The following is an 11,879-nucleotide window of genomic DNA, read 5'->3' as shown; positions in this document are numbered from 1 at the left end:
GATATCTGGCGAATGTCAACATTCTCCGGTGAATGTCAGCATTCACACAGTCGTTTCGTGTACGTACGAAATATTTGCTAAATATCATTATTTCTCACTTACACCGACAAATGTCGACATTCGGCACGCACTCACGGGTAAATGTTGAATAAAAATATTTTTATTACGTTAAGACAAAAATGCAACTTTTTAATATGTGAAAATAGGAGAAAGCTTAAGTAACAGCACATGTAAATAAACTGTTGAACCTAAAACGAACAGTACATTTTATATCATTAAAGAAAATAATACAATAATAACCTTACACATAAATTATGTGATTAACGTTATACAATCTTATTTATTGCAACAACTTAAACTGTTATGGCATTTTGAATTGCACGAGAGTCCCTTGCTTTTACAACTGCATTTATTCTGGAACACTTCTTTTTTGCAATGACAGCCTTGCCCTCCACTTTTCGAATTAGCTGCAGCTGCTTCTCTCGGCGATATTTCTTGAGAAGAGATCTCATCTATGGAAAGTAACTTTTCTTTACAAATTACGAACTGATTACGTGATTACGAACTGATTTGTTAATGGTGTCTTTTATTCGGATATCGCCGACGCCTTACCGACGACCCTTCTCATCCTCTGCCACTCGACCTAACAAACCGATCCCCACCTCACGGAATCAAAAGACCTTGTTTTACCTCCGGCTACCCACAAAGAATTTGGCGACAGAGTGTCGCCTCTCTGTCGACATTGGTTTCTCGGGTGTCGTCTCGACCTTCACCAAAGCTTATCTGTGCTCGTCGACATACACCGGCGATTGTTCGAATGTTTAATAATATAACCAAATATTCGGACTTTCACCGACGTATTTTGTATGTGTCGACATTCACCGGAAAATATCGACATTCTCTAATTTCGGTCTTTCACAGTAACATAGATATTATTGAGCAAGAAAGCTAAATAATTAATAGTCTAGGACAATTGTTATAAAATCCTACAGAAATGCCTACCTGGAGCAGTGCCGTGTTTCATCGACGACTCGGCTGACCCTACTTCCAAAAAGACAAACTCGACACCCAAAACATTATCTTGCCAATTATAACAAAAATTATATTACAAAACATCTGGCTTATAACATCCTTGCCAAATACTTTCACAAAATGTTCTACCCGATCCAGATCTGGCAGGTTGACACGCCTGGCCCTAATAAAAAAATTAACTCACTTCCAAAATCGCATACTGTCTCCAGAAGCCAAATCTTTATTCAATCTCTGCAGATATAATTTCTTCTTTGACCTATATAATTTACCAGCCACGTTCCTTTCCTTATCAAAGTTAGCTGTCGCAATCCGATCTCCAAACGTTACCCGTCTCGTCGCATTCAAATGCTCCATTTCTACTTAAAATACTCATTCTACATTACGGAGGGAACCCAAGAAAATTTATTAAAACCTCGAGATTTCTTATTGCAATTAGCAAAAATATCTCTTACTAACCGGACCCAAAAAATCAACTGTCATTCTACTAACATCCCCGAATTTTTGACGTTAACTCGTTACATTTTTGATTTACCACTAGACCACAATCGCTCTTCCAAAATAACCTGGAATCTACTGATCTCGGATTCGCTACTATCTTGGTAAATTTTTTCCAAAATACAGTTTAAACTCAGCCTGATGGGAAAATGTCTACTAAATACTTCATCCAAAATTACAATATTTGAACCAGAGACATACACCGAATCTAATTAGAGCCAAATAAATAACTAAACTACATAGAGAACTCGCATAAAAATAACAGCTTTTAGAGGCAAATGGAACTTTTCCATTCGTAATCGGTTAGCCAAAATTCTGAAAAAAATACTTAAAATGGATTAACTTAGCACATTTACTGTCAGATCCCGCGATATTCTCGATAACCGACATTGATCCAACTCGCCCAAAATTTCCAGGATCCAATGCTGTGGATGATTTCCGGTACGCGGGTTAAAGTCGCCCGTTAGAATATGAAAATTATAACTATGAACAACCGTAACAATCTCTTCCAAATATCTTCCCAAATAACGGGTCTTAAATACAAAAAATAACCAAATAACCTAACGTAACTTTGATCACCAAGTAAAGCCTATCGTCGTCTGACTCAGAAATAACCGTATTATTGCGTAATATAAAATATTCGTGACACTTAAAGTAATTTCCGAGATTGCAAATTTACTCGCTCCACGGTTAAAGTTTCCCTCCTCCTCCTGTATCAACTTCTTCTCCTGTAACTCCAATCTGGATTGAAATCTCATAGTCGCCTGGTCCACGAGAATATCCTATCCACTTTTGCAATCATTTTCTCTAACTTAACATTTTAATTTACATTTAATTAATTATTATAAAATGGCTAAAAGCTTACTGTCGAAAATAGGGATGGGTTTTATAAGAAATTGTAAATGCTAATAATAAGTAAAATTGTGACCGTGGGTTCGGTTTCTTTTCGATGCCGAGTCGGTACTGACACCACTGTGTCTCGATGGAGGGGGACAAAAATCGCCACGCTTTTCGTTCGCGCGTGTGGTTGCTCGGACTCGGGATGGTGAAAGTTTGAGAGACAGCCGGTGGAAGAAATGCACTCAACTACGAATTTAACATTAAACGATACCCGTTTATTTACGTAGCAATTTACATTTCTATACATAAGTTATATAAGGAGCTTTGTTAAAAATGCTAATTTTATAAGGATCTCTACGAAGCAGCTATTATTATTATTATTATTATTATTATTATTATCGTGGGTCCCTAACCGCAGGAGAGAGAGTTCGCAATAGTCGGCGAGTTGATAAATACCTTACTCAAGTCGAGGTTGGTTCCTTTGGGAATCGAAGAATCGGCGAATCGATAAACTGCCGGTTCGCCAGGTGATTCGTTAGAATCTTCGACGAGTCGAAAAAGTGCGAAAGTCTCTTTATGTGTTGAGACACAAAAATGATGAGCGGTATCCGAAAGTATCGGGAGAACACTAATCCGAAGGTGGTGAACTATCGATGACCATCAACGACGATCGTCGTCGCCCTTTCTTTTTATAACGGGTCCTTCCAGTTTCTTCTTTCACCCTTATTAGGAATTGTTATAAGTCAGGGACAATGGTTGAATTTCGATCGTAGGTTCCGGGTAACACATTAGGAAGATGTGTCACTTTTGGAAAGAAATAAATCCGGAGAAATATATAATCGTATCATTCCGGTTTTTTATTAAATGTTGGGGGGAAATATAGAATTTTCTCCACATTTGGGTAAGTATTATTCTTTATAAAACGAATGTGAAAACATTTTATAGCCAAATAAAGTTCATTAAATCCGGGCTCATACAAAATCGTCAGTAACTCTAATCCTACCGGAGACACACACGACCTCCATTATCTCCCCACTCCTCGACCTTTAATCACCAAAATTTAACGGCATAAATTCGCTTAATAAGACAATCGCCCTACTAAATTTCAGAAATTTTCGACGAAAAGAACAATAGTTATTAAGTTTTAAAGAGTATGAACAAAATCCCCATGCACAAATGTCCATACATACGGAATACACCTCCGAATATTTTTGTATTTCTCGACGTTTCGAGGTCGCCCGAGTCAAAATATGTGAAGGATAATGTTTTGCCATACTTTTCCTCTGTTATATATATCAGAACCAGAGAACTAATATTATAATAATTCGGAATTTCAAAAGAGAACTAGCCTAGGGGCTGTCCATAAACGACGTCCACACTGGAAGGTACGGAGAGGTTACGACAAGTCGGACAAGGAGGAAGGGAGAGGTTTAGCTAAATCTTATGTCCGTTTATTTCATTAAATTTTGTACAGGCTATTATATTTATTTCATAAATTTCTCGTTCTACTTATTGTATCTTCATTTATAAAATATAAAAATTTTAAAAAGGATCGAGTGTTGTTGGACGTCCGAAGAAGGAAGAAGATTACGGAAACGTGAGCAAACAGGGACTAGACAGTAGAAATTTCAAGCAATTTGCGAAATTTATGTAACTTACAGACAGTCTAACACTGTATTGTAAATAAATATAAAGAATAAAAGTCCTTTTATAAACATTCCGATTTTAAACAGTCGAAAAATTGTCGTTCCATAACTGGCATGTAGATTACGTAACAGCTACAGAACGAACCAGATTTTCGCCTCGATCCTTCCGCTAGTCTCTATTGTGTCTCGTGTCGTAACGTATGGCCAACGACGTAATTTCATAAGTTGCATTTCATTGGATGATGTAACTTCGAACTTTCTGATTGGGTACAAAAATTAATATACTGTATAGTGATTTATGACAGTAAGTTAAGAACACAGTTATAAGTAACAAACATAATCGCTATTTATACAAAGACCAATAAATTATTTATTCAATTATTTAAATGCGAACGATAGACGAAGTAATTTTCGATAGAAACGAAAGTAAAATACAAAATTTACATTTGCCGTAATCATTTCCACATCTGTAACGTACTCGACTTTCATTTTTAACGATTATTCATTCGGATTTCCCTTTATCGAAGTTCAATACTCTTCCTGTATTATTTAATACTTAAACACGATTATTCTCGGGAGCAAACTGCCCGGTTTGATTTCAGTTTCCGAGTCGAAGAGTAAATTTATTCTTATTTTTAAAACATTCCTAAATTAAGCGAAGAATTATTTCGCATTTATCTTGTACATTTATTAACTCGATTAAATAATTCAAATATTACAAATAATGGGAGTTCATTCACACAGGAAATTATTTCTATACCTTTTAATTATGTTTTGTTTTTACATACCGAACGACATTTTTATTTCCTCTTAATAAGTATAAGAAGATAATAATCTTCGAGTTAATCTTTTATATTTTGTCAAAATATAAATTCGACAAAACATAAAAGCCCATTAATGAAAATGTGTCAAAAAGTTGTAGAAGTCTTAGGAAGTGTCATTTGCAATAACAACAATTTTAAACGAAGCAAATTAGCAAACTCGCAGCCATTCTTACGAAATATCCGAGAGAAAAAAGAAATTACAAATTGTTTGCGTAATATTTCTGTTAGAAATCGATACCGCTGACGTCAATGTTTATTGCGTTGACAACAATACGCAACAAAGTATCTACAATAGCTGCTTTATAACTTACGATTTCCGAGTTCTGTAGTTTTGTTTCTTATTTTCCGACTTACTTACCGCAGATTCGTGTGTCGAATGAGTTAGAACCGCCCTTAGACGAAATGAGGTGGGTTTTCTTTTTTCAATTCCTATTTCTACTGGTTAATTCTTGTCAAGAGTTTTGGAAACATTGGGGGAATGTTTCTTGTCCGTCCTCGGCAAACAGCTGTTACCAATCAAAAAACTTTTCCTTCGTTAAGTTATTCGATCAATCCTTATCCATCGAGTGCGGCGAAGAAAGGATCGACTCTGGTTTGATGCGATGTTTGGACGTTAAAAGTGTACAAAGGATACAATTTATAAATTGTTATATGTCTGGGATTGACTTTGGAATATTCACTTTCGGGTATGGAATCGAACACGTCGAGATAAGGTACACAAAATACACCGGTATAACAGAAACTTCGAGAGCGCCTCGTTTAATAACATGTCCTCTCTGCGATCTGTCGAAATAGAAGGCTTGAAGACGTCGGAACTTCTAAATTTAACATTTCATAATGTTCCATCGCTGACTTCATTGAGAATTAAACGCTATAACTTCACTTTATTTCCGAACAAACCTTTCCGAGAGTTAATTAATCTTTCCGAATTATACATCACGCAAGGCAAGTTAAAAGTTCTACCCGAAGATCTATTTCATAACCTTTACGGTTTGAGAAAACTGGACTTAAGTTACAATAGAATTGAATCCATTTATCCACTTGTCTTTAGAAATCTATCCAGATTGGAACATTTGGATTTATCAGTGAATCGGATAAAGGATTTACCCAGTGACATGTTGAAAGGTCTTTCTAACTTAAGTACATTTTCTATTGGTTGGAACCGAGAAGTATCAGAAATTCCGTCCGGATTCTTTAAGAAACTGCACAACTTGACTAAAATTTATGCAGAGGTTTGTTCTATTTCTTCACTTAAAGAAGACGTATTTTCTGACTTGATTAATTTGAAAACCGTCTATATAGGTTTCAACCAAATTAAACATCTCCGGTCAAATCTTCTGAGAAATAACAAGCGACTGACACGATTTTCATGTTATTCTAATAACATATCGACACTTCCGACAGGAATTTTTCGCGGTCTTTCTCAACTGCAATTTTTAAGTTTGGGAAAAAACCGGTTAGAAAATCTTCCCGAAGATATTTTTCTAAATTTGACGTCATTACAGACTCTTACTTTGTCAAGCAATCGCCTGACATTTTTACCCGAAAAGATCTTCCTCCCATTGACTAGATTAACGCTTCTCGAGCTATATGACAACAATATAACTGAAATTATTGGCGAGCATCCTTTCGGCAGCAGCGAGCGTCTAAGTGAAGTGAATTTAAACAAGGCAGGTTTGACACAATGGCCGGTGATTAATTGGACACAATACAACTTAAATAAAGTGTTTTTCTCAAATAATAATTTCGAAACCGTGAAATTGCCAATTTACACTCCAAAACGCGTGAAAATTAATCTGTCTAACTGTAAAATCAGAACAATTTACATTGATGAGTGGAAATATGGATCTGAAATGCCGACGTATAATTTAAGTAATAACGAAATTACTTGTGATCACAAACTGCAGCAATTCGTTTCTTTCGTTAAGTCAAATATGGAAGTAGCGAGGAAAATGTTTCCAAATATAGAAAAGACGAAATGTTACGGAGAAGAAAGAAATTTGCTGGAAAATACATCGCTTGTAGTCATAGGAAATAATTGTCCGATGAATTGCGAATGTTTTACCGAAAAAAACCGTGTGATTGTCAATTGTTCCGGAAAGGGAATCGACAGAATTCCCGAAATTCTCGTCCCCAATGCCACAATTGTCGACTTGAGTAATAATTATATAAAAGAGTTGTCAAATGTCGATCGTGTGACGTGGAAAAACGTCACCCATCTACGTCTGAGTAATACTTCTTTAAGTAACATCTCTGATTATGTTCTTTTGCCAAACCTGAAATTTTTGTGGTTGGACGGAAACCGGTTAACCGAATTGTCTTCCCGATTAATGAACTTTATCGACGTTTCTCCGGAATTTAAGCTTTACTTATCCAGAAACAATTGGAATTGCCATTGCCATTCGCAGTTTACTAAGGACTGGTTGCTTAGAAACCGACAGAAAATTGCAGATTTCTCTGATGTTTCCTGCGCGAGAAATTCGTCTTTTGTGTCTTTTATCGAAATTGTTTCCACTGATGGATGCGCAGAAATTTCAGAAAATAATTTGACGTCGTCAGTAAATTCTAGTTGTATAAAGTGCGTGTGTTCGGACGAAGTTAATAGTGTTTTTGGGTGGAAAATCGCAGTGGCTGTTCTTACTTCGCTAGTGTTGTTAGGTGTGGTTATTGTTGTCGCCATTGTTTATTGTCGCGGTAAAGAAAATGTTCGGAAAGTGTGAAAGACTAGCCAAGACGAAGTGCTTTATTACGATGTTTAAACCTGACGAATTCTGTAATTACGACGATTCAAAGGCTTCGAGTTTGTCGCTTTAGTAAAGTTATAATAAATTGTTATCATTTAGTAATTGTTTCTATAAAATCAATTTTGTATACTTCAAATATACTGCGCTTTCGTGCCCAATTATGATTACGAACCACGTTATAAAATCTGTAATATATCAGTGAAATTCATTAATTAGTCAATACTTTGTCTAGTCTACAGATAAAAGAATGAAGTGAAAGTAATATATTCTCTAATTCAGCGAAACTGACGTTCTTATAGCAATAAATAACTTTCGATGGAGAATCTGACCCGATCCAGATCTAAGTCCTCTACGGTGACCTTCATTTATACTTCTATTCTTTTCTCTTCTTCCTTCTCCGGATGTTTCCATTCGTCGAAGTCTATCGTCACTCGTTCCGTTCTTCGCCTTTTTCCGGACGACGTCCCGCTCTTTCTTGTCGCCGACATCTTACACTACGAGGTGCAGAATACGGTATAAATTTACAAAAAATATGAAGTCTCGAACATTGCTAACGCTTGTTGTAATAAAAACCGAGCGATTGTGAGAACGTGACTAAGACTATGAAAGAGGATTCCTTCGCTGGACAACAATCGTTAAAGGACTGGTTTTATACGATCATATCAATTTGGAATGTAACAGAGAATTTGCCTACTGAAACTTTTTACATTCGGGATTTCATTTAAACTGAATTTCATCCTTCTCATGCACATTCACTATTAAACATTTTGATAAAAAAAAATTAAAAATTTCAAAATTCTCTTACCGATTCCAATTTACTCTTTGTCTAGTAATATTCACGTCTTCTTTATAGTGACTTATAATACGGAGTAAAAACACAGTTATTCGTAACAAAGGCGAGCAGTGATTCTAGAAGGATCAGTTGTAAGCTGGCGAATTATCTATTTACTATTTTGTTATACCCGGCTTCGCCAGGATTCATAAATTACCCGTAGCAGTAATTGTTACACCCAGCGTTTTTAATGGCAAGATTCACAAACGTCTGTGGCAAAATCCTTTTACCCCGAAATACTAAGCACGAGTAAAATTGACTAACTTTATCCGATTTTTTATTTAGTACTTACTCTGCATGTACCACGCTTTACAGAAAACCCTGGCTGCCGACAGTGCGTCTTTCGCAGAACCTGCAATATACCTTTCTGAAACAAACACACCGGTCAGCAATTCGCTGTGTTTTATTGGCAATCTAATATAAACTGGCGAGTACAGAGTTTCTAGCCGTTTGACCTCAGTTACCAGTTAGTTATATATAACAATTCCTACACTCAAAACAAAGGTGTAACATCTAAAACTGCGGTTTTGGAGCCGATAGCGCATCCGAAAGTGTCCTCGAGGCGGTTTGTTGACCTACTGTCACAGTTCTTAGCAGCGGAAGTGTCGTACGTTGGTTAAAAGTTGCTATGCCAACCGTTCGGACGTTGACCTTGTCGTAACGTAGGTCGTAACTCGATGCGACTGTCTTCCGCGGAATTGTCCTCACTGGATGCCGGACTCGCAGCGTTGACGGTCTCAGTGTGTAAAGTTCGTTCACCCACCGTGTCGATCCACTGCAACACGAGTCTCGAGTCACAATAATAGAGGTCTGTGTTACAGAAATTGTTACAACTAAATACTCTCTGAAAAAATGACGATAGCGTGAAGTTAGGACTATGTTAGAGCGTGCGCCTTTTCTAATTTCGTTGTCCGATTTTTGATTCGCGGCAAGTCCCTAAGAAATGGTGCTTAATTTGTAGCATCGGCGTCGCGGGATGGATCGGAAGTGAGACGTAACTTTGTCGTCGTTGCGAGTCCACTTCGGTTACGCTACTGTTGGTGCTGGGTTGTTTTCTATAGACTGGCTAGGTCTTCCGACGAGACCAAAAATGACCATTAAAAGTCGAAATAATTGCGTAAAACTCAATAGTCTTGGTCGAATTTCTCCCTCTGGATTAGTTTCTGGTTCCGATCTTCCAAAATCGCGTAGTCTCCAGAAGCCAAACCTTTATTCAATTTCTGCAGATATAATTTATTCTTTACCTTATGCAAATTACCAGCGACGTTTCTTTCCTTAACAAAGTTAGCTGTCGCAATCCGATTTCCAAATGTTACCCGTCTCGTCGCATTCGATGCACCATTTCTACTTAAAACACTTATTCTACATTCCGCAATCGCTCTTATAAAATAACTCGGAACTTACTGATCTTGGCTTCGCTACTATCTTGGTAAATTTCTTCCAAACTACAGTTTAAACTCGGCCTGATGGGAAAATTTCTATTAAGTAGTTTATTCAAAACTGCAATATTCGAATTCATCGACATACACCGAATCTATTAGAAACAAATTAATAACTGAACTACGTATAGAACTCGCATAAAAATAACAACCTTTAGAGGCTAATGGATCTTTTCCATTCGTAATCGGTTAGCCGAAATTCTCAAAAAAAACTTAAAATTGATAAACTTTGCACATTTACTATCAGATCCCGCGATATTCTCGATATCCAACACCATCCAGTAGGTGCATTAAACTGCTATTAATCTGACGGTAACTGGCTTCCTCAATAATCACAAAATTTTTACGATGGTAGAACTCCTCGATAGCGGATTTACCATCCCACCGAATTTCCGATAAAACGACAATCCGAAAAGAGGACATAAACTGTTAAAATATATAAGATTTATTCGAAATCCTTTTACAGTTCGAGACGTTATTGAAACGTGGCAACGAGATCAAGATCCGCCTCGCATTTCCATCCTCTTCCAGGAAGTATTACAAGTGAACACTTTATCGTTCACCTTAATTGCATCGCTATCGTTTATCTATATAATCTGCGCTCCTTTCTTTTTGGGCAAAGGATGTGGCTATTTTCCTAACTTTTCTTGTCGAAGGAGGTAGATCTAGATCATCCGTTTTAAAAATATCAGAACCTTGAATACAATCGTACCCAGCAAAAATAAACAAATAACGTAACCAACACCTTATTGTTTGCTGAGGGAGTTTTATTAAAAACGAACGTTTTCGATCCACTTAATGGATAATCATCAGGCTAGAACATACGAAAATGGAATATATCATAAATGGAACAATAAGTTCAAAACTTCAAAAATATCAATAAACTGATAACATGTTAATTAATAAGAATAAAAAATAATTTGTAAACGATACCTAAAAATAAATAACATACTACAAAGACTAAACATTAATACGATCTATCATAGCTAAATAGAAACTACTAGGTTTCCTTTAAATCAAATATATATCATATTTCAGTTGATGCGCTACTTATAAGCTTTTTAACGGCAAATTTCCAAGCCGAGGGAAGACCTTCCGCATCCCTAGCATTAATGCATCCTCCTTTAAGTTTGCTCCTGTATATTTCCATTTTTTCGGCCGTCTTCGCCAAAGTTGGTGAGTGTACTTGTCTCACGACTTCCGCTTCCTCCCATCCAACCAGGGATTTTTGGGCCTGCGCCATCTGGGCCAATATTGTTATATTAGATCCTTTTCTAGCGTCATATTTGTGTTCTCTAATCCTTACCCCGAGGTTTCTGGTAGTAACTCCTACGTAATCTTTTTTTATTTCTAATAGCTGGTTCTCGTAGGAAATCTTGTAAACACCTGCCTTATCTTCTTTTTTAATAACCCCTTTATCGTTTTTAAGAATTTTATATAAATTGGGAGCTCTTTTCAAAATCACCGTTGAGTCTTTAACGCTAGCAATTTCCTTCATAATTCCTCCTAAATATTTGTTGAATGTAAATTTTGTGTACTTAGATGGACCTTGTCTGGAGACTTTATCATTATTTTTCTCAAATTTTTTAACAATACCCGTTATAATATTTCTCTTATATCCTAAGGCTTCTGCTAACTGTATGATCCTTTCGATCTCAGTAATTCGGTCTATAATGTTGTCGCAGTATAGAAAAGCCCTTCTAACCAAGGCACGAAATGCTGCCAGTTTGTAACGATATGGGTCATTGGACTTAACAGGGATGTATAGTGGGCTATGTGTTGGTTTGATGTACACGCTGGTGGATACAAGCCCTTTGCTGGTGCATTTTATGGTGCATTTCTTAGATATTAATATCATCTTTAGCAAAAAGCATATGGTGTGTAGATTACGTCACACCTGCCGAACAAACCGGTTTCTCGCTTCCATCCTTCCTCTAGTCTCTTTCGCGTCTCGTGTCGTAACATATGTGTCGTACAAATTGCCATTTCGTACGATGACGTAACTTCGAATTTTCTGAATGGGTAAA

At 36.7% G+C, this 11,879-nt stretch overlaps 2 protein-coding genes across 2 annotated transcripts; one reads left to right on the top strand and one right to left on the bottom strand.

Annotated features, from left to right (window-relative positions):
• Positions 1 to 5,088: 5,088 nt before the first annotated feature.
• On the top strand, positions 5,089 to 7,615 carry LOC111634455 (carboxypeptidase N subunit 2-like). The gene has a single exon (XM_023379225.1). It carries the CDS (start codon positions 5,605 to 5,607, stop codon positions 7,555 to 7,557), a length of 1,953 nt encoding a protein of 650 aa, XP_023234993.1. The 5' UTR covers positions 5,089 to 5,604; the 3' UTR covers positions 7,558 to 7,615.
• Positions 7,616 to 10,879: 3,264 nt separating this feature from the next.
• Positions 10,880 to 11,710, bottom strand: LOC111634439. The gene has a single exon (XM_023379207.1). It carries the CDS (start codon positions 11,708 to 11,710, stop codon positions 10,880 to 10,882), a length of 831 nt encoding a protein of 276 aa, XP_023234975.1.
• Between the last annotated feature and the right edge of the window lie 169 nt (positions 11,711 to 11,879).

The sequence above is a fragment of the Centruroides sculpturatus genome, unplaced genomic scaffold, assembly GCF_000671375.1.
Source record: "Centruroides sculpturatus isolate CEXI.00-Female unplaced genomic scaffold, Cexi_2.0 scaffold781, whole genome shotgun sequence".
In the NCBI taxonomy this organism is placed as follows: Eukaryota; Metazoa; Arthropoda; class Arachnida; order Scorpiones; family Buthidae; genus Centruroides; species Centruroides sculpturatus.
This window is presented reverse-complemented; position numbering and strand designations above follow the sequence as displayed.